This window comes from Wyeomyia smithii, chromosome 2 (assembly GCF_029784165.1).
Source record: "Wyeomyia smithii strain HCP4-BCI-WySm-NY-G18 chromosome 2, ASM2978416v1, whole genome shotgun sequence".
Taxonomy (NCBI): Eukaryota; Metazoa; Arthropoda; class Insecta; order Diptera; family Culicidae; genus Wyeomyia; species Wyeomyia smithii.
The window spans coordinates 6,720,127-6,745,589 of NC_073695.1; the positions used below are offsets into that span (position 1 = coordinate 6,720,127).

The 25,463-nt window shown below is 37.6% G+C and overlaps 1 protein-coding gene across 1 annotated transcript in view; it reads left to right on the forward strand.

The window, feature by feature from the left end:
- Positions 1-3,059: 3,059 nt before the first annotated feature.
- Positions 3,060-25,463, forward strand: part of LOC129722063 (peptidylglycine alpha-hydroxylating monooxygenase) — a 38,362-nt gene continuing 15,958 nt past the window's right edge. The window contains exons 1-4 of the mRNA XM_055675285.1: positions 3,060-3,806; positions 17,476-17,533; positions 17,648-17,735; positions 17,800-18,011. Coding sequence (XP_055531260.1) covers positions 3,573-3,806; positions 17,476-17,533; positions 17,648-17,735; positions 17,800-18,011 — 592 coding nt within the window. The 5' untranslated portion in view covers positions 3,060-3,572. The remainder of the gene's footprint in view (positions 3,807-17,475; positions 17,534-17,647; positions 17,736-17,799; positions 18,012-25,463) is intronic.

A 25,463-nucleotide genomic window follows, 5' to 3' on the forward strand; every position in this document is an offset into this window, starting at 1 on the left:
TTGTTCATTATTTGTCGAGCAGTTGGACAGGACGAGGTACGGAGTACTATGGGGCAACGTGTATACCAGAAAAAAAACGCCAGTGTTACGTATGTCTTATGTATGTGGTTTTATCACGTACCATCTACGTGACCATGGCAACGTCAAACCGAATGTCATTAGAAAAAGTGATATTTATCAGTTTTTATGTCGTTTAATTCATTCATGATTTGACGATTATGCATGCCCGTACGATTTATCAAACAACATATTTCGATGATTTGCAGTGCGAATATGGACCACTACTTAGTAGCTGTGTGCATGCACTCAAAACCTTCGACGGTGTATAACATCCGCCGAAGTCGAAAGCCGTGACAAAATATCGAACAACTGCGGGTTTGAGGTTTCAAGCTGTCGACCAATCAATTTATGATAATACGAGCTAAAAAATCTTAAGGTTTCTCAAGTGGAGTTGCTCTTCTATACATAGAAAAAACATTCGACAGTGTTTAGCATAAAGCTTTGATTGCGAAATTGTTAATTTTTAATTTTCTACTTTTTACAGTCAAGATTTAAAACAATAATTTAACTGATTCAACCAGAATTCCAAATCTATTGATATTTTTGTCAAAGCAGGTGTGTCTCAAAACAGTTAATCAAAACAGTTAATTTACTGTTCCTGTGAATTTTGGTGCCCCTAGACGTTTCGGAAATACCTCAAATCTTCAGAGACGACAAACACGGCGGGCAAATACTCTTCGGCTTTTTGACACACTTCTGCATTTACCAGGGGCACCAAAATGAACAGGTTAAAAAGCTATAATATTTCTAGGGTACTTATTTGAGCTTAAGGATATTGATATTATCAATTTTATCAAACTGAACGAGTTTCTCAACAAAAAATATTTTTGTTCAAGATTCTAGTTAGCTAAAGCGAAGCTAAACTGTTTCAATTACTAGTACGAATTTTAGTGGGAACTAGTTTAAGTCTTATCCTTTTTAATTTTGAGATACAGGTGAAAAAACATATAATAGTCGTGACTTAAATCAGTTCAAAATAAATTTGAACAGTCGGGAAAATGTTTTGGAACATCAGGGAAAATCAGTGAATATCAGGGAATTTATTTTTAGGAAAATGAGTCGCCATACGGACGAATGTGAGGTGATTTAAAGGTGGAAGCAGCACTCCGATGACCATCTGAACGGTGAAGCAGTAGAGCGCGAGGACAGTATCGCAACTGATCCTGGATCTCTTGGAGGTGGAGGAGAAAATTGGCCGGCTAAAAAACAATAAAGCTGCTGGAGTGGACAAATTTCACAGAGGCCTGTTGAAATACAGTAGAAAGACACTGGCTAGAGCCGTGCACTGGTTCATTGTCAAGATTTGGGAGGAAGCAGCGACAATCTGATGTGCTGTAATTACCGGGCAACCACTCTGCTGACCACCGCCTACAAGGTACTCTTCCAAATACTTTGTTGTCGACTATCACCAGTTGCGAGGCACTTCGTGGGGCACTACCAGGCGAGATTCATGAGTGCCCGCGCCACCAATTCATCAGCGCATCATGGCAGAAAATCGCGCATACTTTGGTCTCCGGAAGACGCTCCCATTGGGTAGAATTCGCCGGCGCATCAAGTTGACCATCTGTAGGACACTGATCAGACCGGTAGTCCTCTACGGCCATGAGATATGGACCAACGCACCCTTGCGGTCTTCGAGTGAAAGGAGTTGCTTAAGGTACAAGACGGAGAGGTGCACAGCAGGTAAGGTAAATCGATCAGGTGAAAGACGATCTACGGACCCTATGCAGGCTGCAAAGCTGGTGAACTGCAACCTTGGACCAAGTGAAATGGGGTCCATGGCCTCCGGGCCCACATATTCTGGGGGCTTCCACAATACTTCACTTCTAATGACTCACGATAAAAAAAAACGAGACAATTAAAAAAAAACTTAAATTTAAACAAAACTGATAGAACTGACATCCCTCACTTGCTTTGCAAATTATCTCACATCTCACACTACTATTTATGTAGAGAATGCTCATATAATATAAGTACGATCTACAGCAGCCCGGGTGTCTGCTGTAGATCGTACTTATATTATATTAGCATTCTCACTATTGCGAGTTAGTGACAATCTTATTATTTATCCGTGCTTATGTGTATGTTTTTAGCATTCCTATTACGCTAAGTGCTCTACTATACCAAGCCTTGCTCCTCTTACCAAGTATCGCCAGTTATAATTCCCTGAAGAAGTTTCAATTATATGCCCTTCTGGCCAGTATCATGATAAGAGGGGCTTAGTGTGTCAAGAGTTTGTCAGTATTATAGAGTTCAACGAGAAGAAAGCGTACAGGCCTGAACACAATTGATACGTTGCAGCTGCGTTTGCGAAGATCTGACAGTAAACCCATACATTTTCTGTAAAATTACCGTCAACGTAAAGTAAACGTGTTCATTGTGCTTGGGCCTCGAGAAAAAGAGAAAGTGAGGAGCCTGATTCTACTAACGTTCGATCTCACAAAATAATAAATAAATAATTTTCATGTTAAATACATTTACTGGAACATGTTTTTTTCTTTCACCGTTAAGCGCCAGTAAAAACTCACACAATCAAATTTTCGTTTCATTTTCAAATATTTTCTACATGGAATTTTCCGCAACTCTTACGTACACCTGAATCTAAGTTATTTTAAAATCTTTAAAAACCTCAAAAATTGATGTTATCTGCCAAAAAATAACAAAGAACGTTGTTAAACATGATAAAGACTAGAAACTCACAGTAGAAATAACATATTATAAAATACATAGTACTCTTTTTTTTTTTTTTTTGGACTCCCCCGTACAGGAAACGAACTCGATTTTTTAACAGAACATTTTCCATCTATGACCCACCGCAAACGCTTTGACGTCATCGATTCTCTTTTTCTCCCTTCCAGCAAGCGGTGTAATCGTTTCGCGTGATTTAAAGCTTATTTTAAACAGCGTTCAATGAAAAGCTCTCTCATTTTTTCTCTCTCGCAGCTTGTCTTGCGCGCATGATGGAACAAAAACGAAGCTTTCCCAAAGGCATACGTAGCAGCAGCTCTCAGGTAGCAGCAGCTGCAGAACATACGCGTATCGCATGTCGGGTAGAGGACGGCTCAAGAGCCCACTACCAAGCAGTCTTTTAAACTATTTTGTAAGCTAACCTGCGTGTTGTGCACGAATAAGACATCTAGTTTTGTTTGAGGCTAGTGTTGTGGTTTCGGGAGGTCGTAGAAAACTGATTTGTGCAGATTTTGTGTGAAATAAAAGAAACAAATTGAACGAAACTGGGGGCCAGCACTGTGCCAACAATTGTGTCAATAAAGCGACGTAGGCAAATCTAAAGATGAAAACCACCGAAATTTCATGAGCTTCCTCACGTATTTTTAGTGCGGTTACTTCTGACGGTGGTGGTGCGGTAATAAATCTGGTTCTTGCTCACAGTACGAATAATAAGGTGCAAGTGCAGTGAAGTGGAAAGCGCTGTCACCGTGCTAAACGAATAAGTAAATAAAACAGGGTATAGTAGCTGTAAATTTTTTAGTGCTTCGTGTCACGACTAGCTGATGCTAGAAATCACACTTTCCTGGTACGGGAAAACGGAGTTATCTATGCCGAGCAAAGTGGGAAACATCCATATGGTAGCCCCAACTCTGGTTCTCCTATCTGTTGCGCTGCTGTCAAAGTTGGCCAATGGATTGGTGGACAGCAGCATCAGCAGCAGCGACAGCAACACCGTCGATACCGTTTATTCGGTGGGACGGTTTCCATTCCTAATGCCAAAGGTGATACCGTACAGGGTAAGTGTGTGCGATAGTAGTTAGCAGATTCACCTTGCGATTTCAAGGTTCTGAAGCTTTTGTAGCTGTGCCGCTCGGATAAGACAAGAGTGCAAATCTAGCCCAGCAGGGGTGAGCGTGTGAGGAAAAACTTAGCATCTAGCTGTAACATATTGGTTGTGAACATTCGACTCGAACAAGCTTCTATTTGACATGCAGAAGAAAGGGCTGCCAGTGTGAGTGGAAAACGAATCGGGCTTGAACTTTCCTTGTTTCTATTTATTGACAACGACTGAAAGAAGCTCAGTGCGAGGAAATTTATTTGATTATTTCGATTTGAATAATAATTTCGACGACAAAAATTCAGAGCTTTAACGTTATAAAAGGGAACTAGGTTTGCCATATTTACTTTGGCACCGTGATCTATTAAGCTATATTTGAAAGATGGCATCACGAAGATAACATAAATAGTGGCCTTGAATACTGCGATTGCGGGTTATTTTCCAGATTTGCTGTCCCATTACAGCTGGCACGAAACGGGAACTTTGAAAGCTAACTGTGTGGAGCCTGGCCGTTTTGCACAAATTCGCAAACTGTTACTTCCAGCCGGAGCAACAAGCTGAAAGTTGAGGCTGTTATGCACCCAGCTGGTCTGACCCTCGATTTTAAATTCAATTTTAAACAGATTTATTGCTAACTAAAAATTTTTAAATTTTTCTGTTGGTCCCAACACTCAATTATATTCCAATTTGTAAACCGATACTTCGAATGTACATACCGCTTTTATCCATTCATCACTTGTTCTTATCGCTATCAACTTACAGTTTCGATAGATATCGCAGTGGAAACAAATTTCCGTAATACTATAAGAAAGAATCTTATAGAAATTAGCAGCTGTGGCTTATAAAGTTATGTCCATTCGCTTCCGTTATCAGTGCATTCTGATTACGACGGCTGAACAACGCTTCAGTACTTGCGATGTACTTCCCCGTCTTTGGAGAGCAACCTAATCGTTTTTGTCGTCTTTATTCTTTGAACTGTTGACAGTTTGCTCGCGATGTGTAGAAATAAGCTAGGAAACATGTCGTCGTTTTAACAATCTGTGATTTCGTCAGCGAAGCTTGAGTTTTTGATTATTCATTTTCAATTCCTCCGTTTATGTCAGTATCAAGTAATTGCCAATTCCGCTCCAGACGGGTGTTTACATTCCACGTTCGTTTTGTAAAGGTTGTGCAGGTTAAAAGCACGCCCACACACAAAATGAAAGGATTCAAGTTGGGAAGCTAAAATTGAATGGCTCGCTTCAATTAAATTAGCGTCATCTTTTTTGTCCTACTACGTGTAACCTACTCTTGGGTTCGCATATGATCGAAAGGACGAAGTCCATTTCCACAGAATTGCAATCCAATAAATTCCATTGTCAGAGATTGAAAGCATTCGAAACTTTGCTCATAATAATTCAATAAAGTTCGCCCACCTTTGGTTGAATTAAACCATTCCGAAGAATGCCATGATGGCCAGATATATCCGCAGGAAGGACCTAGCTTGGGGTGAATTATTTTGTCGTCTTCTAGCTGATACCGAGGGCTTATCGTCCCGCACCCGGTTCGTTAAAGTTTGTCATTAGCCACTGCGCTGGCGGGGGGTTACTTTATGGGCGTAATTGGCCTGCAGGGTAAGAAGAGCAGCAGCACGTGAAAATTTTTTTTATATCTAACAATGTACCTTACTTGTCGGAATTGTTGTTTTTTCGTGCATGCAATACTGATATCAGATTTGTTGGAATGTCCCTTTTCGACAAAAAAAATTATACAAGAGTTTTTTTCGTCCAGCTGTAGAGACCAATTTCCATCGGAAAACTATTTTTAGTTATCACAAAATGATGTGTGAAAACTGCAAAATATGAAATAAGAAAGTAAGTCTAGTCAGGGGTAAAATAATCGATAAACGCTTTTGAATTCCAACAAAAAAGGTCTATAATTTAGGAAACTACAAATAGTTTGTCATACGTTTACATTTCTGCAAATTAGTGGATGGAAGTGGAATTCAATGTGAACATTTCTCTGTGAATGTCTATTTCAAGTTATAATTTAGAACTGTTCGAAAACAAATAAACTGTGAACTGCTTAGCTCATTTGTTATAAAATTCATACAAACCGTATTTTTGTTGATTCGATACACGTTTTACCCAACGCTGCCTCCACAGCGGCACATGGCAACCTTTTACTCTATCCGACACCAAACGTGTGTGATTGCAGCACGTTTCAAGTCGGACAGAAAGCGGAGGACACCCTCAACACCAGTTCTGCAGGCGATGCATCCGGAGATGGCAATCAGATATCATTAGAAGAAGTAGGATGATATCGATCCAGGCAAACAGAATTAAAGAGAGCGAAAAAGCTTCCGCACTGAATCGGAAGCGCTTTATTTCTCCTTCGGCAAACCGGCATGTTATCGTAACCTGTTGGTAAGTAGGTCTTTCCCGATTAGATTGGTGGGGTGAGTCCTTAAACCGCCCTCATCATACCAAAAGCTATAAAATTGTGGATTATTCGCACGCCAATGAAATCAGCCAAGTAAAATAAGCGAGATTCATCGTTAGCTGCTGATGGTTAACGGATCTATTTCAAAGCTTTGGTTTTTGAGAATTCAGATTTTCCGAGAATTTCTAACCATTTCAGTTAATCTATAGAAAGTACGTGGTAACGGGATCGTCAAAATGTTTTCACCACCAGGCATAACGAGAAACGAATTCGACGAATTCACACCTAGGTTAGACCTCTTATATGTGTTACTGTATTCGAATATAAACGTATCAATTTTATCGCCGAAATCAATCAACACGATTATGCGGTAAGGTAACATTCAATTAGGAATTAGCAAATGATTTATGATGCCTTACCGGTTTCGTGGTGCCCAATTAGAAACCCTGCGACACCGTATCGCAATTCATGGGATTTGATTCTTGTTTTTACCGAAAGAATGAAGTTTATTTTATTTTCGTCGTTCGATTTCCAAGTACCTCACTCACAACAATAACAAGCGAATTACCTACATTTTTTTATTTTTTTTTAAACTCATAAAAGTCCACGTGGGAAAACTCCCCTGCCGGCTGACGTCATTGCTACTGGTTGCGAGATTTGTGCGTTACGTGCTAGTATTAATTCGAACTAATTAATAGCAGATTCGGACTTACGACTTACGTGTGTCGACATTTGTTCGCGCCCGGTGATTGCTGGTTGGATTCAGTTATTTTTGGGCTGTTTATGGTCTCTGCCAGTTACAAGCTTAAAAATAATTGTATGATTTGTTACTATTTTTAGATTTTACCAGTAAATGCTCTGGTGGGAACCAGGCGACAATAGCAGCTGTATTACGAAAGCAACGGTTGTTGATTCGTTGGTTGAAAAAGGCAAGAGTAGAATAGAATAAAGGCTTAATTGAACCGTAATCAGTCGATAAACAACCCAACAAATAAAACTCAGTTTAAGAATATGTTTAAAATAAGCTCAAGCTGTCAACATTTACGATTCTTCAAGAATTTTTTGATAAGCTATCAATATTGGTAATACATTTCAAACTGATTGTAAGAATTAGAAAAAATAACAGAATTTAAATTTAATTTTTGACTTCGCGAAAAGACTTGCAATGACCTCTCAAAGAAAAAGAAGCATAAAGGCTTCCAATTCAATATATCGTACTTACGATAAATTTTATAAATTTAAATAAAACAGATTTATTTCTAAGAGAAAAACATTTTTTCAAACAAATTGAATTGAAATGGCTTCAAAAAGGTTAAAGCACATAGAAATTGTTACTTTAGGATTCCAGTCATAGAATCTTTATTCTATTTTCCGCATTTATAAATAGAAAAATTAACGATAGGTGCAGGTTACAGAACAACTATTCCACTCGCATCATCTGTGCAAAATTGGCGCTCTTAAGCAAGAGTAATTAATCGAGAGTTCGGTCACCGACGTTTTGAAATTCTTGCTGCGTGCCGTCATTTTTATCCAGTTGCAAGCTTAAAGCTTAGTTTTTCTTACAAATTGTCACAGGTACCGGGTGTACACTTCTGCCCTTGTTTAGTGTCAAATATTTATTTGACACAGTTGCAATACAACTTTTCTCCCTTAATTCATCCGGAATTAACGACTTTACTGTATTATAATCTGCAAAACAGTTTCAAAACAAATCTCACGACAAAAGCAAATTGTAAGAAAAAAGATAAAATAACCTAGAAAAAAATCACGACAAGTTTTCCTAGTTTTTTTTTTTTTTAATTTAAAATTGAAAGGTCAGAAAAACTGTTCTTAGGATGAAATATCCAGAAAATATTTTGTTTTTTTTTTCAACTAAGCATTGAGAGTATTTTGGAATTGAGAACCTTAGGAATGAAGCTCCTTTCAAATTGCCTTAAAACGAAGAAGTAAGGACAGTTTTTTGTTAGTAGTAACTTCATTCCAATTATTTAGATTAAACGAAAGGTTCCGCCGACTACACTCTCTTGGAATCCATCTCGATAAAGATCTATTAAAAATAAAATGAGTGAAATTCGGCAGCTACTCTGCCGTGGGCTCGAGTTTTAACTTTCGAATTTCATTTTTTTTACGTATTATAGTGTAGGTAGCCCACCTCAAGATGCTTGTTGACGTTTCCAGAATTAATTAACCCTTAAATGCGCAATGTTGTTTTAAAACAACACTACTAAAAACGTTTCAAAATATACGTATTCTAGTATTTTTCAGAAATATAATTCATTAGAACAGCTCTCTAGACTCTAACGAAGAAAACTTAACAGCTGGAAGTACTGTATTTGAATGTTTTGTTTTTATTTTTGCTGTCAAAATCTCGGAAACGAGAAAAAACATGACGAGATTCCCGACTGGTGGTGGCTGTCTTTGAAAATAAATTTTAAAATAAGGTTAGTGGTTAGTGAAAATGTCTGAATTATCAGTAATTATACTAACAAAAGGTCAAGTTTAAAGTTACTGTTAACAAAAGTAATTGTTTAGACTTTATTCTGCGATAAAGTCACAGTGTTGTTTAAAAACAACATGGTAATATTTGCACATTAAAAAGTAAATCTTTCAAATTTTTTATGCATATTGGTTAGTTTTAAGGCAGTAAACCTGTTAAACATAGATTTTATGTTTTCAAATGATTTTTTAACGTCGTGCGCCTTCAAGGGTTAAAAATAGCTGAGAAATATCAAAGTCAGGACTATGCTATCGCTGTCAAATCTCATATATTTGCAGTGTACCCAACATCTCAATGGTCCGCTGACACTAGCGGTACCCGGAAAATGGGCAGTTTACTCTAAAGGGAAGAATTTTCGGGCAACTGCTCCATATGTTGGCTCTATCTATTAAAAATAAAACTGAAATCGATCTAATTTATCAATTTGATCACGTAATGTGTATGGAACGGTATTAAATAAGTGAACTGTTATTTATACTGTTTATTTTTAATTCACAGGCTGCAGTATAAACACAAATAATGTGTAATAACTTTTGTTCTACATAAATGTACACATGTACACGAATGCCGCCATATTGCTAACGATCTTCGATACATAATTTCTAGTAGATGTCATCCTCCTGATCAAAGTAGGAAGTGACGTTAGCGCCATTTTGCATAGAAGTGACGTTAAGGTAAACGCTCGTCAAATTTAACTCTAAACTGAGTGAGATGTCACTCACTTTCGTTAAAAGTGAACCTACCCTGAACAGAGTTTTTATGATATTACTCATTTATGGGTAGAGTCACCATGTGTCAGAAATTGAGTAGGAATCACCCTCTTCTTAGAAAACCGCTTTGAAATGAAACTGAGTAAAAGCTACTCAGTTTGCTCGTTCTGACTTTTGGTCCCTTTGATGAATGAAATTGCCAGAGGATTGTTGCATACAATTATAACAAAATCACAAGATTTTTTTTCAAATCTTTGTATTTTGCATATACATATAGGTAATATAAAACAAACCTTATTAAATCATTAGTGTATCTTCTGCCTTAACAGCTTCATTAAAAACCGCAGCAATACGGTTCACTGTTACCCGGGAACTGTGACTTGAGGTTTTGAATAGTACACATGCCAAAAAATCCATAACCATTCTCATATCTGGAGGAACTTAAAAACCCAAATAAAAAACACTTTTTTCAAACAACAATACAACACGTTTTTCCAAACAACAACTTATTTTTTGCGAAACGTTTTAAAATGTTTTCAATACCACTCAAAAAAAAAAAAAAAAAGAGTAAAGCAGAAAATTATGACAATCTGAGTAACTGCTACTCAGTTCGGTAAACGAAACTTACTCAATTTTTGACGTTTTAATAGACAATGTAAAACTGAGTCAAAGTTGCTCAATTTAGAGTAAAATTAAAGCAGCGTGTATGGAAAATTCCGACTCACGGCAGGGTGTTGCCTGTTCACAGGCTTTTTTCCTGTGTAGACACATCACTGCGACCAGAGACATTTGATCTGTTGCCCAGGTGTTTTCTGTACACCGCACTTCATATTATTGACAGCATCAATATTGAAGTAAGTGATATCATTTATTCCTCCCAGCTAGTCTCGAGGTACGATGCTGGCCTAACAAGCCAGCCGTCGTAGGTTCGAGTCTCGGCTCGGGAGAGACTGTTAGTGTCAGTAGGATCGTAGCGCTAGCCCCGCAATTGTCCTGTACACTTAACAGTTGGCTGCAAAGTCTGTGTATAATAACATAAGGTCGAGTTCCGAATCGGAATGTAGCACCAAGGCTTTGCTTTGCTTTGATATCAATCATATCCGTGCTTGTGTGACATCATACGTTACATAGAACAGTTTTATTATAAGAGGGACTTATTTTTGTTTGGAAAAGAGTCAACAGAGGTACCACTAAAGGACTCAGCTTGAAGGAAGGATATATTGTGAGGAGCCTGAAAATAAACTTAAGAGTCATTCCATGCTACTTTGCACATCTACCCTGATCGACAAAACGACTCGTTTGATTGAAATGGTGTCTTCAGCAAAGTTGTATTTAATTAAATTGCGGTTCTATGAAAAATATAAACACTGTAAAAAAAAAATTTTCTGTGCCAAACTTTCCAGATTGTCACAAAATCTTAAATATCTCAAAATGTACCTTACTGTAAAATCTAATTTTTTTATACATTGAAGATGACATACATAACTACTATCTTTCAAAGTTTGGTGATGGTAAAATGAGAAACAAAAAATTTATGCGTAACTCACCGGCGAACCATGTTATTAGATGGTTTTAAAAATAAGACAACACAATTTGTTTTGCAGTGTTTGTTTTTTTCGGAAGGATAAAATTATTATCTAAAACTTTCCGGAGACTAGACCGATCAAACGAACCGTTTAGACACTAGAAATATTTTTAATCATTATTAGACGGTCAGCGCAGAAATAAATATTTACTCTCATATTCATTTTACTCATCAGTTACATTTTCGGATAGGCCCTTTTAAAACAGCAGTCGTGAGTCTACATCAAGAACTGATGTCATGGAATAACCTTTTTATCAAAAAGGAACAATGATTAACCGAAATCTGAAATAACCGAAATCAACATTCGTTCTTTCAAAACTTTCGGGATAACCAATTTCAATCCCCGTATGACAATGCCATTCACATAGGACAGCTCTGACCAAAAAGCTGAATATTGTTTCACATGGGTAGACGACCAATCCTCAGTCATGATAGCAAGTTTTACGGCCTGAAGTTCAGTATCATTATCTGTAGCTTCAGCTACCTCTGAAATGTCAATCGCGGCTGTTTCTTGGATTGACCGTATAGTACATTCGGTGCCCTGATCATAATCCGACTGTTCGATTGCATTTGTCAATTCAGATAATGTAACTGCCATAACCCGTCTCATATACACCTCAGATTCGTTACCCCAAGACTGATCTGTGATATGGGAAGCCAATCGAGATAGAGTATCGGCAATATTCGAAGAACCCTTCCTGTAAACGACCCTGAACCTGAATGCTTGAAGCCTCAGCATCCACCTTTCAATTCTAGCCGTTGGGCGTGAATTCGCTGTGAACAAAACCTCTAAAGATCGATGATCTGTTTCTAACGTAAAATATATCCCCATCAAGTATATTTGAAATCGTTCAACGCCCCAAACAATTTCTAGTGCGTGGTGGTCGGCATCCAGAAAGCGATTTAATTTTATCATCGGAAGGGAGCACACCAGTTTTCGAAAGTTTGTGTCCAAGAAATTGAATTTCTTGTTGTTTAAACTTGCACTTGTGAACATTGACCGACAGACCGTGGCTTTTAAGCACATCTAGCGTTTTCTTCACCGCATCATCATGTTCCTGTTCTGTCAATCTCCAAATTACTTTGTCATCAATGAAAACTACAGTATGAGAACACTCAGATAGTATACCTTCCATGAGATTCTGAAAAAGTTGAAGAGGTTGTTTATAAAACACGACCGCAAAGTTAACGTAGAATACGACAGCCTGTCTTATGTCAATGTATCTCTTGGAATAGTTTTGGAATTGCACTCAATTGGGGTTAATTAATTTAATGGTCTCTCTGCTCCAGATGACGTTTACCTCTATAGCCGGCACCGGTAACGACAATGAACAACAGCAGAAGCTATGTGCAGCGTCTTCAGACATTATCGTCTTTGCTAAAGATGGTTTTTAAAGACCCGTTTCTATTACTTTTCATGTTCGTGATGCGATCAAAATACTTTTCTAATAATTTGGATGGATCTCATTCCTGTAACATCAATGTATATTATCTATTACGTTGGCGCAATCGTTTATCGTTCGTACCGTTCATCGTTATGTTGAAATTGTGGTGGAGTTGCCTTCGCCTGATCATTACATGTGTTATAGCGAATTTCTTTATTCCACTGTGTGCGGGCAAAACTGCCGAGGAATAATAAAACGTCATCGCCATTTAAGACGCAAGTAAGAAAGAGATGCCAGATAATTGTTTACGAACTTAGCACGTGCGGTGGTGGGTTGAAGCTGACAAATTTTACAGTGCGCTTCGGACAGCACGGCAGGTCAAAACTGGGTCAAAATCGAGCGAATAAAGAAGGGTTTTGACAGCAGTTAGTGCGCTTCCAGGTCAAAACGAGGTGAGCTGATGGAATAAAGAAATTCGCTATTAATCTGATCCTCGAGCTGTGCTGTCCTTGGCCGCTTTCTGATCTTCTTCTCTACCTGTTGTCGCCTTCGACCGCTGACACACGATCGTTCAATCCCCCACATCCATCGCTTTCTCCTATGCAAAGTCTCATGACCGGGGTTCTAAGGTGTACCCCTCTTAGCTTGTGGCGATGACTAATCGACGTCGTCTGGGCTTCCTAACTTAGCTCTTCTAACCTCACGCTATAATTCCAAAGCATTCGCAAACGAGCCATTTATATCTTATAGATTATGGCTTCCTATTCTTTTACTTAAATATCTTTCCAGGGGAAACCATACTCTGAGAAGTTGATAATTAATGATTTTTTGTCATATTTTTTGCGGATGTTTAGAGAATGGTGAAGTGTTCGGGTATTTTGACTATTGATTAAGGTGTGCTAGAAGATATAATTTGCATGTCGTGGGCTATATTTAAATGAATATTACGCTGTGGACAGTGTTTTTCACGAAACCATGTTCTCTCAACTGGTAGTACCTACGGTTTTCCCAGTATCTACTGAACCGATTTGGCTGGATATTTTTTTCAACATGTAAAAATGTGGACTATCTATCTTGTTATATAGCCGATTTTTGATATCTGAATTTTACAAAGTTTTTTGGTTTTTTAATTTTTTACGGAAATGGCCGCCATTTGAGCAATTTATTTGAATTTTTTAAAAACGGCTATGTAACAAGTTAGATAATCAATTTTTTGAAGCTGTAAAAAAAATTCAGCCAAATCGGTTTAGTAGGTGCTGAGAAAAACGTATCATTAGTTGAAAAACATGTTTTCGAGAGAAACGCTGCGAACAGCGTAATACTCGCTATATTTGTATCCAGGACATGTAAAATATATCTCCAAATATACCTCAATCAATAGCCAAAATATCCGAACACATCTCTTTACTCTGAACATCCGAAAAAAATTACGAAAATGCATTATTTTTGACTTTCCAGAGTAGGGTCTTCCCTTAATTTCTCGATGCTTTTATTAAAAAGTATTGTTCCCTACTTGAGTATACAATTAAATATTTTTTTATGTTTTCAAAACAAAGTCTCTTCTAGGCTGAAAAATCTATGTAAATCAAACATATGTAAATCGGAATACTGTATCATAAATTTGCTTGTTTGAGTCCTCTTTAAAAAAAAAAACTATATCAATTATAAGTTTCATTGATTTCTATGGGATTCAATATACTATCTAATTTACAAATTTCATCACACCATTTTATTTCTCTACGTTCAAAATTTGTTGTAGCACCGTTGAATTAGTTTTTATCTCAGGCCATTTTTTCTGTTTTACGTCTTCCAATTAGTTGTAAAACCTTCCACCCTACAGAAGAGATATATTTTTATTTCATCAAATGTTTAACCCCAACTTCCCCTACTTTGCGATGTGCTATTTTTATCTGTAGTTTGAAACAAGTTCCAGAAAAAAATCTGACGATTCATCCAATCTTTTTTGTAGAGCTGCTTCCTATCAACTCTGATCGCAGACAATTCTCATTCTTGACTGTTGAACCTAGCGCACTATTGAATTTTGTTGTAAATGGCCGTATTGCAAAAAGTAATGTGTTTATCGTGTTCACTGTTGCTTTTGACGAAGTACATGAGCTTCTAACTAATACAATGTTGAAGAATATATTGGACTTAATTCTTCACAATATACATTAGATGCCACAAAGTTCGATTACACTTGTCGACAAAAGCAAAAAAAATGTTGCCATATAAAGCTCAAAAAATTCTTAAAAAATAACTTTTCAACCATTTTTAGATGAGACATGCGATTTTCAAAATTGCTTCCTATAACAAATTGTAAATCGCAATAAAAATAATTGTATTAGGTTTTCAGCATCTGCCGATTACGGAGGATGCAAAATGAGTTCGTAGCGCTATTCCTAAATTTATCGCCCGTAACGAGAGTAGAATGAACGGGAGTGGTTGTCTTGGTGAAAAAGGCCTTCTTCCTTCGGCATATACGGCCATTTCGCCTTGATTCGAACTTTGAATCGATTCAATAATTTTTAATTATAATGTTTAATGATTGTTTTACCATGTTCAAAGTAGTTAATGGAAATAATGTCTTGCGAATCGGTGTCTGCCGAATTGGCTCAAAGTTTAGTGGTGGATTCATGTTTTATCCATTGTCTCTAATCGCCGCAAAAATTCCTTGCTATTGAACGTTGTTTATTGTCAGATTCTCCGTTCAAAGTTTGACACGCTGATCAATTCTTTATAAACACGGCAGCCATCGTGCACACAGCTGTTTCATCTGTAGAAATTCGTGAATAATATGACCAATGTGTTTTTTAAATGTCTTCCGTTTTCTCCTCTCTTCTGACATTGATGAATTTTTTATGTGTAATATTAGCATTTTTATTGAATTCTAAATTCGACATTTGAATTTTGGGAGCTCACGACTACTTTAAAAGTTCACATATAAACGCTAAACAAAATTTATTTTTAATCTGTTTCAACCTTGACATATTGTATAGCAAAGAATTACCTCTCAAGCATTAATGGTAATATTTTGGTATCCTTTAGCAAGTACACAAATCCAGCAAAACAAATCAGGAATCAACGCCAACATCTTTTTGTGAATGTAAACAACATTGTTCAAGTGCCTTGATTTACAACTTTTGAATGGATTGATTTACAACTCGTTTGATTTACAACGTGTATTGACACTGTTATCACTTAAGCCAGTCGAATTTCGATGCTCCATCATGAACACATTCGTGTGTCATCCTTGCGTCATGTTAGGGATCTCACCTATGCGCTCAGTTTTTTCTTACTGCATGCTTCGAATTTCGAAGCTCACGCGTGTTTTTGCGTTAGAAATTATGCAGAAGTTTTTCTATCTTGTATAACAGGAAGGCATCCATAACAAAGCGAGGTAGCAGTAGTTCAGCAGATTATGAACACGACTTCAAAGACAGCTTCCATATTTATTTCAATATTTTTATTCGCTTCCGTTTCTGTCTATCTCGGTGATAACATATCGCTCTGATTCAAAGTGCTCCGCTAGCATCACCATACGGTTTAAGTTAGCCAACTGAGTTGGTGAAAAAGCGTCCAATTCGTAGTTGACGGCGGTAATCTTCATATTTCTCATCAATCAGATCTGAAAGCCATACTTTGTTTGCGTATCTATTAAGCCACGTTTTGTTGATAACCTACAAAAATAGAAGAATCGTTAGCATGGCACAAACATTTATTTATGTTAATCTTAGCGATGAAGTATCGCTCTCGTTTAAAGGGCTAGATATACAACTGAAATTGAGAATACTTTTCTCACAAAGCAAAGCAGAAGGCTCTGATACGCTGTTTTGTTGGTTCTAAACGTTCTCAGAAAGTTGGAAGCGTGGAAAAACATTTCCAAATTTCACGTCAAACATTTTGAATCAAAGTGCCATGCCGGTGGGGTCTTATTCTAAAGAATGCTGATGGTATAACGCAATGACGTCACGACGTCGAGCTCACGTGGGCATCATTAAAGCCATCCTTCTCCGGGTTGAGGTCGTTTATATCGCTACTGTCGAATTATTAAGCTCTCGATAACGATATGGAAAGATGCTTTCTGTTATACAGTAGATACCGCGCAGGTTTCATTATGATATCCAGTGCTGTGGTGCATGGGTGGGAAAATGGCACGTGCAGGTCGAGAGAGCATTCGGTTATAGATGAAATATGACAACATTTACCGTACCCAGGCTCGAGTTCGAGGCAGAGTGTTGCGTTCGTGTGGAGGCGGCTTAGCTTTGCTGCGTGAGGGAAATGGATTTCCTGTGATTGGTTTTCCCCCGATTGTCGTTTATTGTATCTGAATCGGAGTTATGACTTGTATAGAATTTTTATTCAAACAGTATTCGTGGCTATGCTCTCACAGATCTGAGCAGGTTTTAAGCTTAAATATGATAACCTGAAATCAAGATAATCATTATCTCTTTTGCTTATTTTTTCGCCATCGCCATTCCAAAATAATTGGATTCCAAAAGCGAAATGTTGTACCAATAGCAAAGCTTTGCTTTTTTTCGGGAGATTAAAAGCCTAAACAATAGCTCTGAGCGCAACTGAAAAGAAAAACCTTCATGGTGAAAAGGGATTTTGCTAATCATCCGCTGCGTTATGACTAAAGTTCCATTTCGTCTACTAACTCACACTCTTTTACATTAACGCGAATTCAAAGTACACTTCCAACAAATGGTGATGCCCCAGCGTACAATTCAGTTTTTGTGCTTTCATAACAATAATGAATCCCTCCCATGCTTCGTGGCCTTTTGCGCAAGGAGGGTGGGAAAATCCTGGCTGCCGAAGGCCGTGTTGATACTATCCCCGAACAATGGACAGCAAAGCGACGGCGGAGCGATCTAACGAAAGTGGGCTATTTTTGGCATCTCGTAAAAGCGGCAGGACCAAAACAGCGGACCCCGGTTCGCTTGGAGGGAGAACAATTTTCCCCCCATCATTGATCGTTTTGTATATTTTGTTTTCCTATTTCTTTCTCGCTAATGCGGTCCAATCGACAGCCGGAACTGTACCTCTGCACGCCCGTTAAGGTGGACTACAGCAAAAGTTATTACATAGGTAAGTGATTCGACATATATGAACTCGATTTGGGATCTGGCAAAGTGCGTTTCAAAGCATTCAGTAAAGATTAATGGACTGTAATCTGTTTTTATCTGACTTTTCTCGCCTTAGTTGGGTTCGAGCCAAATGCTACGATGGCCACGGCGCATCACATGCTGCTGTACGGATGTGGAGATCCTGGCTCCGAGTCTGCCGTGTGGTAAGGGCTGTTGCTTTTTCTTTGAAAAATGATGGTTAACTTTCTGATTTACCTCTTTCCACAGGAACTGTGGCGAGATGGTGAAAAGCGACGACGTCAAGGAGGAAATCGGCAGCCCATGTGCCACCGGGTCTCCCTCGCAAATCATCTATGCCTGGGCCCGTGATGCGCCGAAGCTCGAGCTGCCGGACGGTGTGGGCTTCAAGGTTGGAAAGGATTCTCCTATCAAGTACCTCGTGCTGCAGGTCCACTACGCTCATATCGACAAGTTCAAAGGTGCGTATAGATAACGATGGGATTTGTTAAACCCACCTGGAGTTTCCTGTGTGGTGCTGAGTATGTAATACAGGTGTTTGCGGCAAGATGATTGATCAGTTGTTATTTTGTTTTATTTTGCGAGATTTTTTTGAAGTAGAATACATCTCTCAGGAAGTTCGGCTACATAGGGATGTGAAATGAAAATCTAAAACCGAAAAAACTGAAAAATATGTCCAATTTCAAACGCTAATAAATCGGTTAGTATTCGATGGATTTCCTTCGTTCTTGCAGCAATAGGTTGGAAAATCTTCTAAGAAACTGCCCAAAAGAAGATAATTGTAATTTTATTATTCACACTATTGTACTATTGAAAATAGTCGAGCCTTATCAAAACGAAAAATTCGACGTCTGATTGGTCGTTATATAATTGCTTCCCAAGCACGGTCGACAGAATCATATATCTTGCAATTGAAAACATGCTATTTGGCCTATATAAGAGCCTTTTTCAGCCGAAGCCGCGCATAATAGTTCTAGACAGCGACAACAGCAGTCGTCCTTCCTTAGCAGCAACACTAGCCCTGTGGTTGGTCACCACGTCTCAGGAGCAGCGCGGTTCTCCTCAGCGTGTGTCGCCAGACTGCCATTATTTTCCCCGTATTGGGGCAGCATGAAGATTGCCATTAGGAAATCAAATTTTGAACATCAAAATGCCTTTTTCAAGTAAACAAGTCATTGAAAGTTGATAATTTTTGACAACACAAGCAAGCGTTCTGTGTTGGATCCTAGCAATTTAAATCTGTCGCGCCCGTCTAATTTACTGAATGTGAAATAGCTTCCACAGTGCATGTTCTCCGTGTATCTTAATTTCCCCACTATTAGGGCAGCTCACAGGTTGCGATCAGCAACCGATTTTGAATCTCAAAATACCTTTTTCAAGGCAAATAAACAAATAATTGAAGGTTAATAATTTTCTGGCATCAACACAAGCAGACATTCTGTGCGGGATGCAATCAAATTCTGTTGTAGTTGTTTAATTTTTACTTTATTGAGTTAACCCCCCATTGTTGGGGCAGCGCAAAAGGCCCAATAACCGATTTTGAGTAACAAACTGCCCTGTTAGAACGCATTCACAAAAGCAGTTAGTTCGACTATGCAGAGCTAATATGAAGTCGATTCAATAAATCAGCATGAACAGAATTTCGTCGTCTCCCAGCTGCTAAGTTGCAACATGATGCAACACGCAACAGCGAGCAAACAAAATCACTTGATGTTACAAGCCGCAATACGGTTAGGGGTGTTTTTTTTTTTTTTTAGGGGGGATTTGTTAGTAGCTTAAGTATTTATGATAAATATTAGTAAATAATGAGTATGTGTGTCCAATCACAAATGGTGACTTCTCAACACTGTTAGAAATTTGTAATTTTAATTGTTAGGATTTGTTTGCTTTCGCAATTAGAACTTATCATTCGTAGGGATTTAAACCTACTTGTGAGAAAAGGGAAAGTAAACTTACAACTAACTTAATTGCTAACTTATTGGCTATAAAGAGAGCTTATCGTAGCAATTGAGGATTGCAACGATTTTTGTCGAAAATTGTTAATAATTTTATTTGACATAGCTTCTAATGGTTCAACACCAGTAAGTCTATGTAATTCGAGTGTACCAAACCAAGGAGGATGCTTCAAAATCATTTTCAGAATTTTATTCTGAATCCTTTGGAGCGTTTTCTTCCTTGTTGAACAGCAACTCGACCAGATCGGTACAGCATAAAGCATTGCTGGTCTAAAAATTTGTTTGTAAATCAAAAGTTTGTTCTTCAAACAAAGTTTAGAATTCTTGAATTTGAAAATAAGTTTTTTATCATAAATTAGTCCCAAGTACTTAACCTTGTCGGACCAACTTAAAATAACCCCATTCATCTTGACAACGTGATTATTGTTTGGCTTGAGGAAAGAAGCCCTAGGCTTATGCGGAAAAATTATCATTTGAGTTTTAGAAGCATTGGGAGAGATTTTCCACTTTTGCAAGTAGGAAGAAAAAATATCTAAACTTTTCTGCAATCGACTGCATATGACACGAAGACTTTTTCCTTTTACGGAAATGCTTGTGTCATCGCAGAACAATGACTTTGTGCATCCTGGAGGCAAATCAGGAAGATCTGAAGTGAATATGTTGTACAGGACTGGACCCAAGACTGAACCTTGAGGTACACCTGCTCTGACAGGAAATCTATCAGATTTTGAATTCTGATAGACAACCTGCAGAGTTCGATCAGTAAGATAATTTTTTAAAATTTTGATTAGGAAAATTGGAAAATTGAAAGTTTGCAATTTCGCAATCAAACCTTTATGCCAAACACTGTCGAATGCTTTTTCTATGTCTAAAAGAGCAGCTCCAGTGGAATAACCTTCAGATTTGTTAGCTCGTATCATATTAGTAACTCTGAGCAATTGATGAGTTGTGGAATGCCCATGGCGAAATCCAAACTGTTCATTTGCGAAAATTGAATTTTCGTTGATGTGTGACATCATTCTGTTAAGAATAATTCTCTCAAACAGTTTACTTATTGAAGAAAGCAAACTGATTGGTCGATAACTTGAAACTTCAGCTGGGTTCTTATCCAGTTTTAAAATGGGAGTAATTTTTGCATTTTTCCATAATTTGGGAAAATATGCAATTTTGAAGCAGCAATTGAAAATTTTCACTAAAAATTCCATTGTGCTCTCAGGGAGATGTTTGATTAGTATAATAAAGATTCCATCGTCACCAGGTGCTTTCATATTTTTGAAATTTTTAATAATTGATTTAATCTCATTCAAGTTAGTTTCAATTATTTCTGCAGGTAAAAAAGTTCTGAGAAGAAATTAAATCAAATTGACGTGTGACTTCATTTTCAATTGGACTCACAAAATTCAAATTTGAGTTATGAACACTCTCAAACTGCTGAGCAAGTCTTTGAGCCTTTTGTTCATTGGATACAAGAAATCGTTCACCATCTTTTAAAACTGGAATTGGCTTTGAAGGTTTCTTAAGAATCTTCGACAGCTTCCAAAATGGTTTTGAATATGGTTTCAATTTTTCAACTTTAGTCTCAAAATTTTGATTTCTCAGAAGAGTAAATCTATGTTTAATCTCTTTCTGTAAATCTTTATAAATAGTTTTAAAAACAGGGTCACGAGAACGTTGATATTGACGTCTGCGGACATTTTTCAAACGAATTAGAAGTTGAAGATTTTCGTCAATTATTGATGAATCAAATTTCACTTGAGCCTTTGGAACAGAATAATTCCTGGCATCAACAATTGCACATTTTAATGCTTCCAAAGCGGAATCAATATTCACTTCGTTTTGCAAATCAAGCTCATTATTGAAATTTCTCTCAATATGAGTTTTGTATCTTTCCCAATTAGCCTTGTTATAATTAAAAACAGAGCTCATAGGGTTTAAAACTGATTCATGGGATAAAGAAAAAGTTATTGGAAGATGGTCAGAATCAAAGTCAGCATGTGTGATCAAATCACTACATACATGACTTTGATCTGTTAGCACCAAATCAATTGTTGAAGGGTTTCTTACAGAAGAAAAGCATGTAGGACTATTCGGAGACAAAATAGAATAGTATCCTGAAGAACAATCATTGAATAAAATTTTGCCATTGGAATTACTTTGAGAATTATTCCATAAACGATGTTTAGCGTTAAAATCGCCGATTATGAAAAATTTCGAACGATTTCTGGTGAGTTTTTGTAAATCACCTTTAAAATAATTTTTGAGCTCGCGTGTGCATTGAAATGGTAAATATGCTGCGGCAAAAAATAAAATCCCAAGTTCAGTTTGAACTTCAATTCCCAAAGTTTCAATAACTTTCGTCTCAAGATGGGGAAGAGCACGATGTTTGATTCGGCGATGAATAACAATTGCAACTCCACCGCCGGAACCCTGAATCCTATCATATCTATGAACCACGTAATTGGGATCATATTTTAATTTTATGTTAGGTTTCAAAAATGTTTCAGTAATAATTGCAATATGCACATTATTTACTGTTAAAAAATTAAAAAGCTCATTCTCATTGGCCTTCAATGAGCGAGCATTCCAATTTAATATTTTAATTGTTTTATTTAAAATCATTGCTAAATTTTAAATTAGAAACAATTTTAATAGTAAAATTTGTGCCTATTTGAATGGCTTCAAACATTGATTTTGCCTGTAACATGGCGTTCATAAGATCGAACATTGCCTGTTGCAAAAAAGAAAGTTTACCTGCCGTAATAGGCCCCAGGCAGTTGATATTAGAAAAAATATTTTCGGCAGCAATATTAGCTGGAGTAATAGGTGTACAATTATTTTCTAGCGTGTTTTGCTTACCCATATTAACGGTCATTTTCGAACTACCAACACTAGGCGGTATAATGTTCGAACTACCTGTAACCTGTGCATATGTTAAACGGGTATGCAAAGGAGTAGGTAAACTATGCGTCACTGGTACGCTTGGAGAATTTTGTTTTGAAGTTGGTTTTAATTGAGAAATTGAATTTTGTTTACCTTGCCTTGCCTTAACAATTGCTAAACGGACTGGGCATTGATAAAAATTTGACATATGGTTGCCGTTACAATTCGCACAGCGAAAATTTTTACTCTCTTTCACAGGACATGTGTCCTTTTTGTGAGAAGAGTCTCCACAATTAAGACATTTTTGGTCCATGTTACAGAATTTGGAACCATGGCCATAACGTTGGCAAGTACGGCATTGGGTGATATGCTTTTCACCTCCGCCATACTTCCTATAAATTTCCCACTTTACACGCACATTTTACAAAGCATGTGCTTTTTCAAAAAAATTTAAGTTGTTAACCTCATTGCGGTTAAAATGAATTAAATAATTAACAAGGGAAATTCCAGTTCTCTGACTGTTTTCGCCTCGTGATTTTTGTTTCATTAGAATTACTTGGGTAGGGGCTATGCCAAGTAATTCTGTTAAAGTAAGTTTGATCTCATCAACGGTTTGATCGTTGGTGAGACCTTTCAAGACAACCTTGAACGGCTTGGCGTTCTTGGTGTCATATGTAAAAAATTTGTATATCTTGTCAGTTAAATACTGAACAAGACGATCACGACCCTTTACTGAGTCGGCTAATAAGCGGCATTCACCTCTAAGGCCAATTTGATAGGTAACTTTAACGTCAGAAACAAACGTTGAAAGTTCCTTTTTGAATATATTAAATTCAGAAGAAATAGTTACCACAATAGGTGGAACTTTCTCCTTTTATAAAGATTTTATATTTTGTATAGTTTCATTATTGGTAACTTCCATTTCACCAGCTTCTTGCTCAGGCAAAATATCAAAAGGATTGTCACTACAGACACTCGAAGTGTCAGAAAGAGATGCCTCTCTTTTCCTCCCCGCAGCGATGCGAGGTTTCTTTTTCCGTCCAGCCATTTCAGGTGATACGAAAAAAGTTAAAACAAATGTTAAATTCAAAAGTAGGTAGTCTTGAGAAAGACTGATGGGAAATAACTTTCAGGTAGTCTTTAAAAGACACACTGACAAAACACAAACTTTGAAGCTATAGACAGTCAAAGACCAGTCCACAAGCAACCGAAAAAACGTCTGATCTGTAGGACAGTTCAAGACGCACTGACGGTTAGGGGTGTTAATCGTCGCGTGTGTGAGAGCACCATCGGTGTTTATTCGCTGGATACACCTAAATCAAATGAGAATTGTGGAATAATTCGTCTCAAGAACATTAGAAAATGGTACAACTGAAAAGAAAGGCGTGGCCTATTTCACCCCCTCCGGCTATAAAAGAGTGTTTCTGGGAAAAATAGCTACATTAATCAGTCGGAAGGTGAGCTGGATGGACCGTCCACAACGTTGACAGCAGTAGCAGCAGATATCAGCACTGCAGTGCCTTCAAATTAAACAAATCACTTGCCCTGTGGTTGGTCACCAGGTCTCAGGCCTCTGCCAGGCAGAACGCCAACGCGAGCGATCGAGCGAGATTTTTGCCGTACATCAGCCGGCACTTCCTCTAATGGAAAAGTTGGATCATTTTGTTCATCAGAATATTACTGTCGGTAAGATGCGATTGCATTATATCCGACATGGAATTGTTCTTTCGAGGACAGATAAAACACTTAATTTGAAGAGTTAATAGCATTGGGTACCAGTAGCAGTATGGTAACAGCCTCAGCGGTAGGTGCAGCCGGTACTTCCATGAGGCCGATGTTATAAGGAAGTAAATGGAAGCAGCACGGCGGAACAGTTCGGGTGTGCTTAGATGCGCGTCATTTTTCGTTGTTGATATTATTCCCCACATGAAACGACGCGCTTTCGGTATTAGCAGTAGATGCATTTGCCAACACTTACTCCAGTAAAGCCGTGTCTAATTTTTAATGTGAAAACTGTGTTGAATTGGCCGTGCGCATTAGGCCTCTGCCAGGCTAAACGCGAAAAGCGGCGCGAACCGATTCGTCCAGCCGTAGGTTAATGTACAGCCGTAAGTAGAGCTGTGTAAAAGTATTCTACTTCAACCTTACGGTCGTGGCTTTGCACACAACCCTCCTGTGATTTTTCGCTGGTAAATATATATTTAGCCACTTGAATGGTGACGGATCGAACCTATCCGAACATGTGGGCGTAATGAATAGTCTAACTGGCGCCAGCATGAGTTTTAATGGTTCATTCAGTTGAGTTTCCCTAGTAGATTTATTTTAGGCTTGCTCTTGTTTTCCTTGTAACGAGAGAGCGACTGAATGATAGTGCGTTTTTGGAGAAAGAAGCTGTCCTATTAATGTTATATTTCCGAACACTAATTGGGAAAATCTTCATCGGAGCGATGAAGCAACTAATCTATTCGCTGCGAAATATGCGATCTGATAGAATCGTTACATCACATATCAATTTCATACCTAATTAAATTGTAATGATAATTAGACTGGAAGTGCTTCAATAATTCAATGGTTTTGGAAACAATTACCAATGAATTTACTGTCGAGCATAACCATGCATTACACCTTTTGATTTTGAATCGAAAAATCCTTGAGCCCCTAAACTTTAACCCAAAAAAAAAAATTACCCGATGCCAAAACAAAAATATTATCAAGGGGTTGACTGGCTGTATACAAAGAGTGGTAATCCCTAAAAATTCAACTTGTCATACACACGCCTTTCTATTTGTAATAAATACAAAGCCAAGGATCCAAGGATACACTAAATTGAGTAATCACTACAAAAAAAACTGATGAAAAATAAATTGAAGTATTTTCATGGTGGAGAAAAATTGTACAGAAAAATTAAGTCATAGAAATTTGAAACAGACACATTTGTGAAGATAGTGTATTAATTTGCTGTTAAATAGAGTCAGTCCAAAAATGGTTTTAAAATTATCAAATTTTCAGGATGATATTTTCAGTGTTTTCAAGCCGAAAATCAACTTGCTCTCTTGAGGTAAAAAGAAACTAACAGAA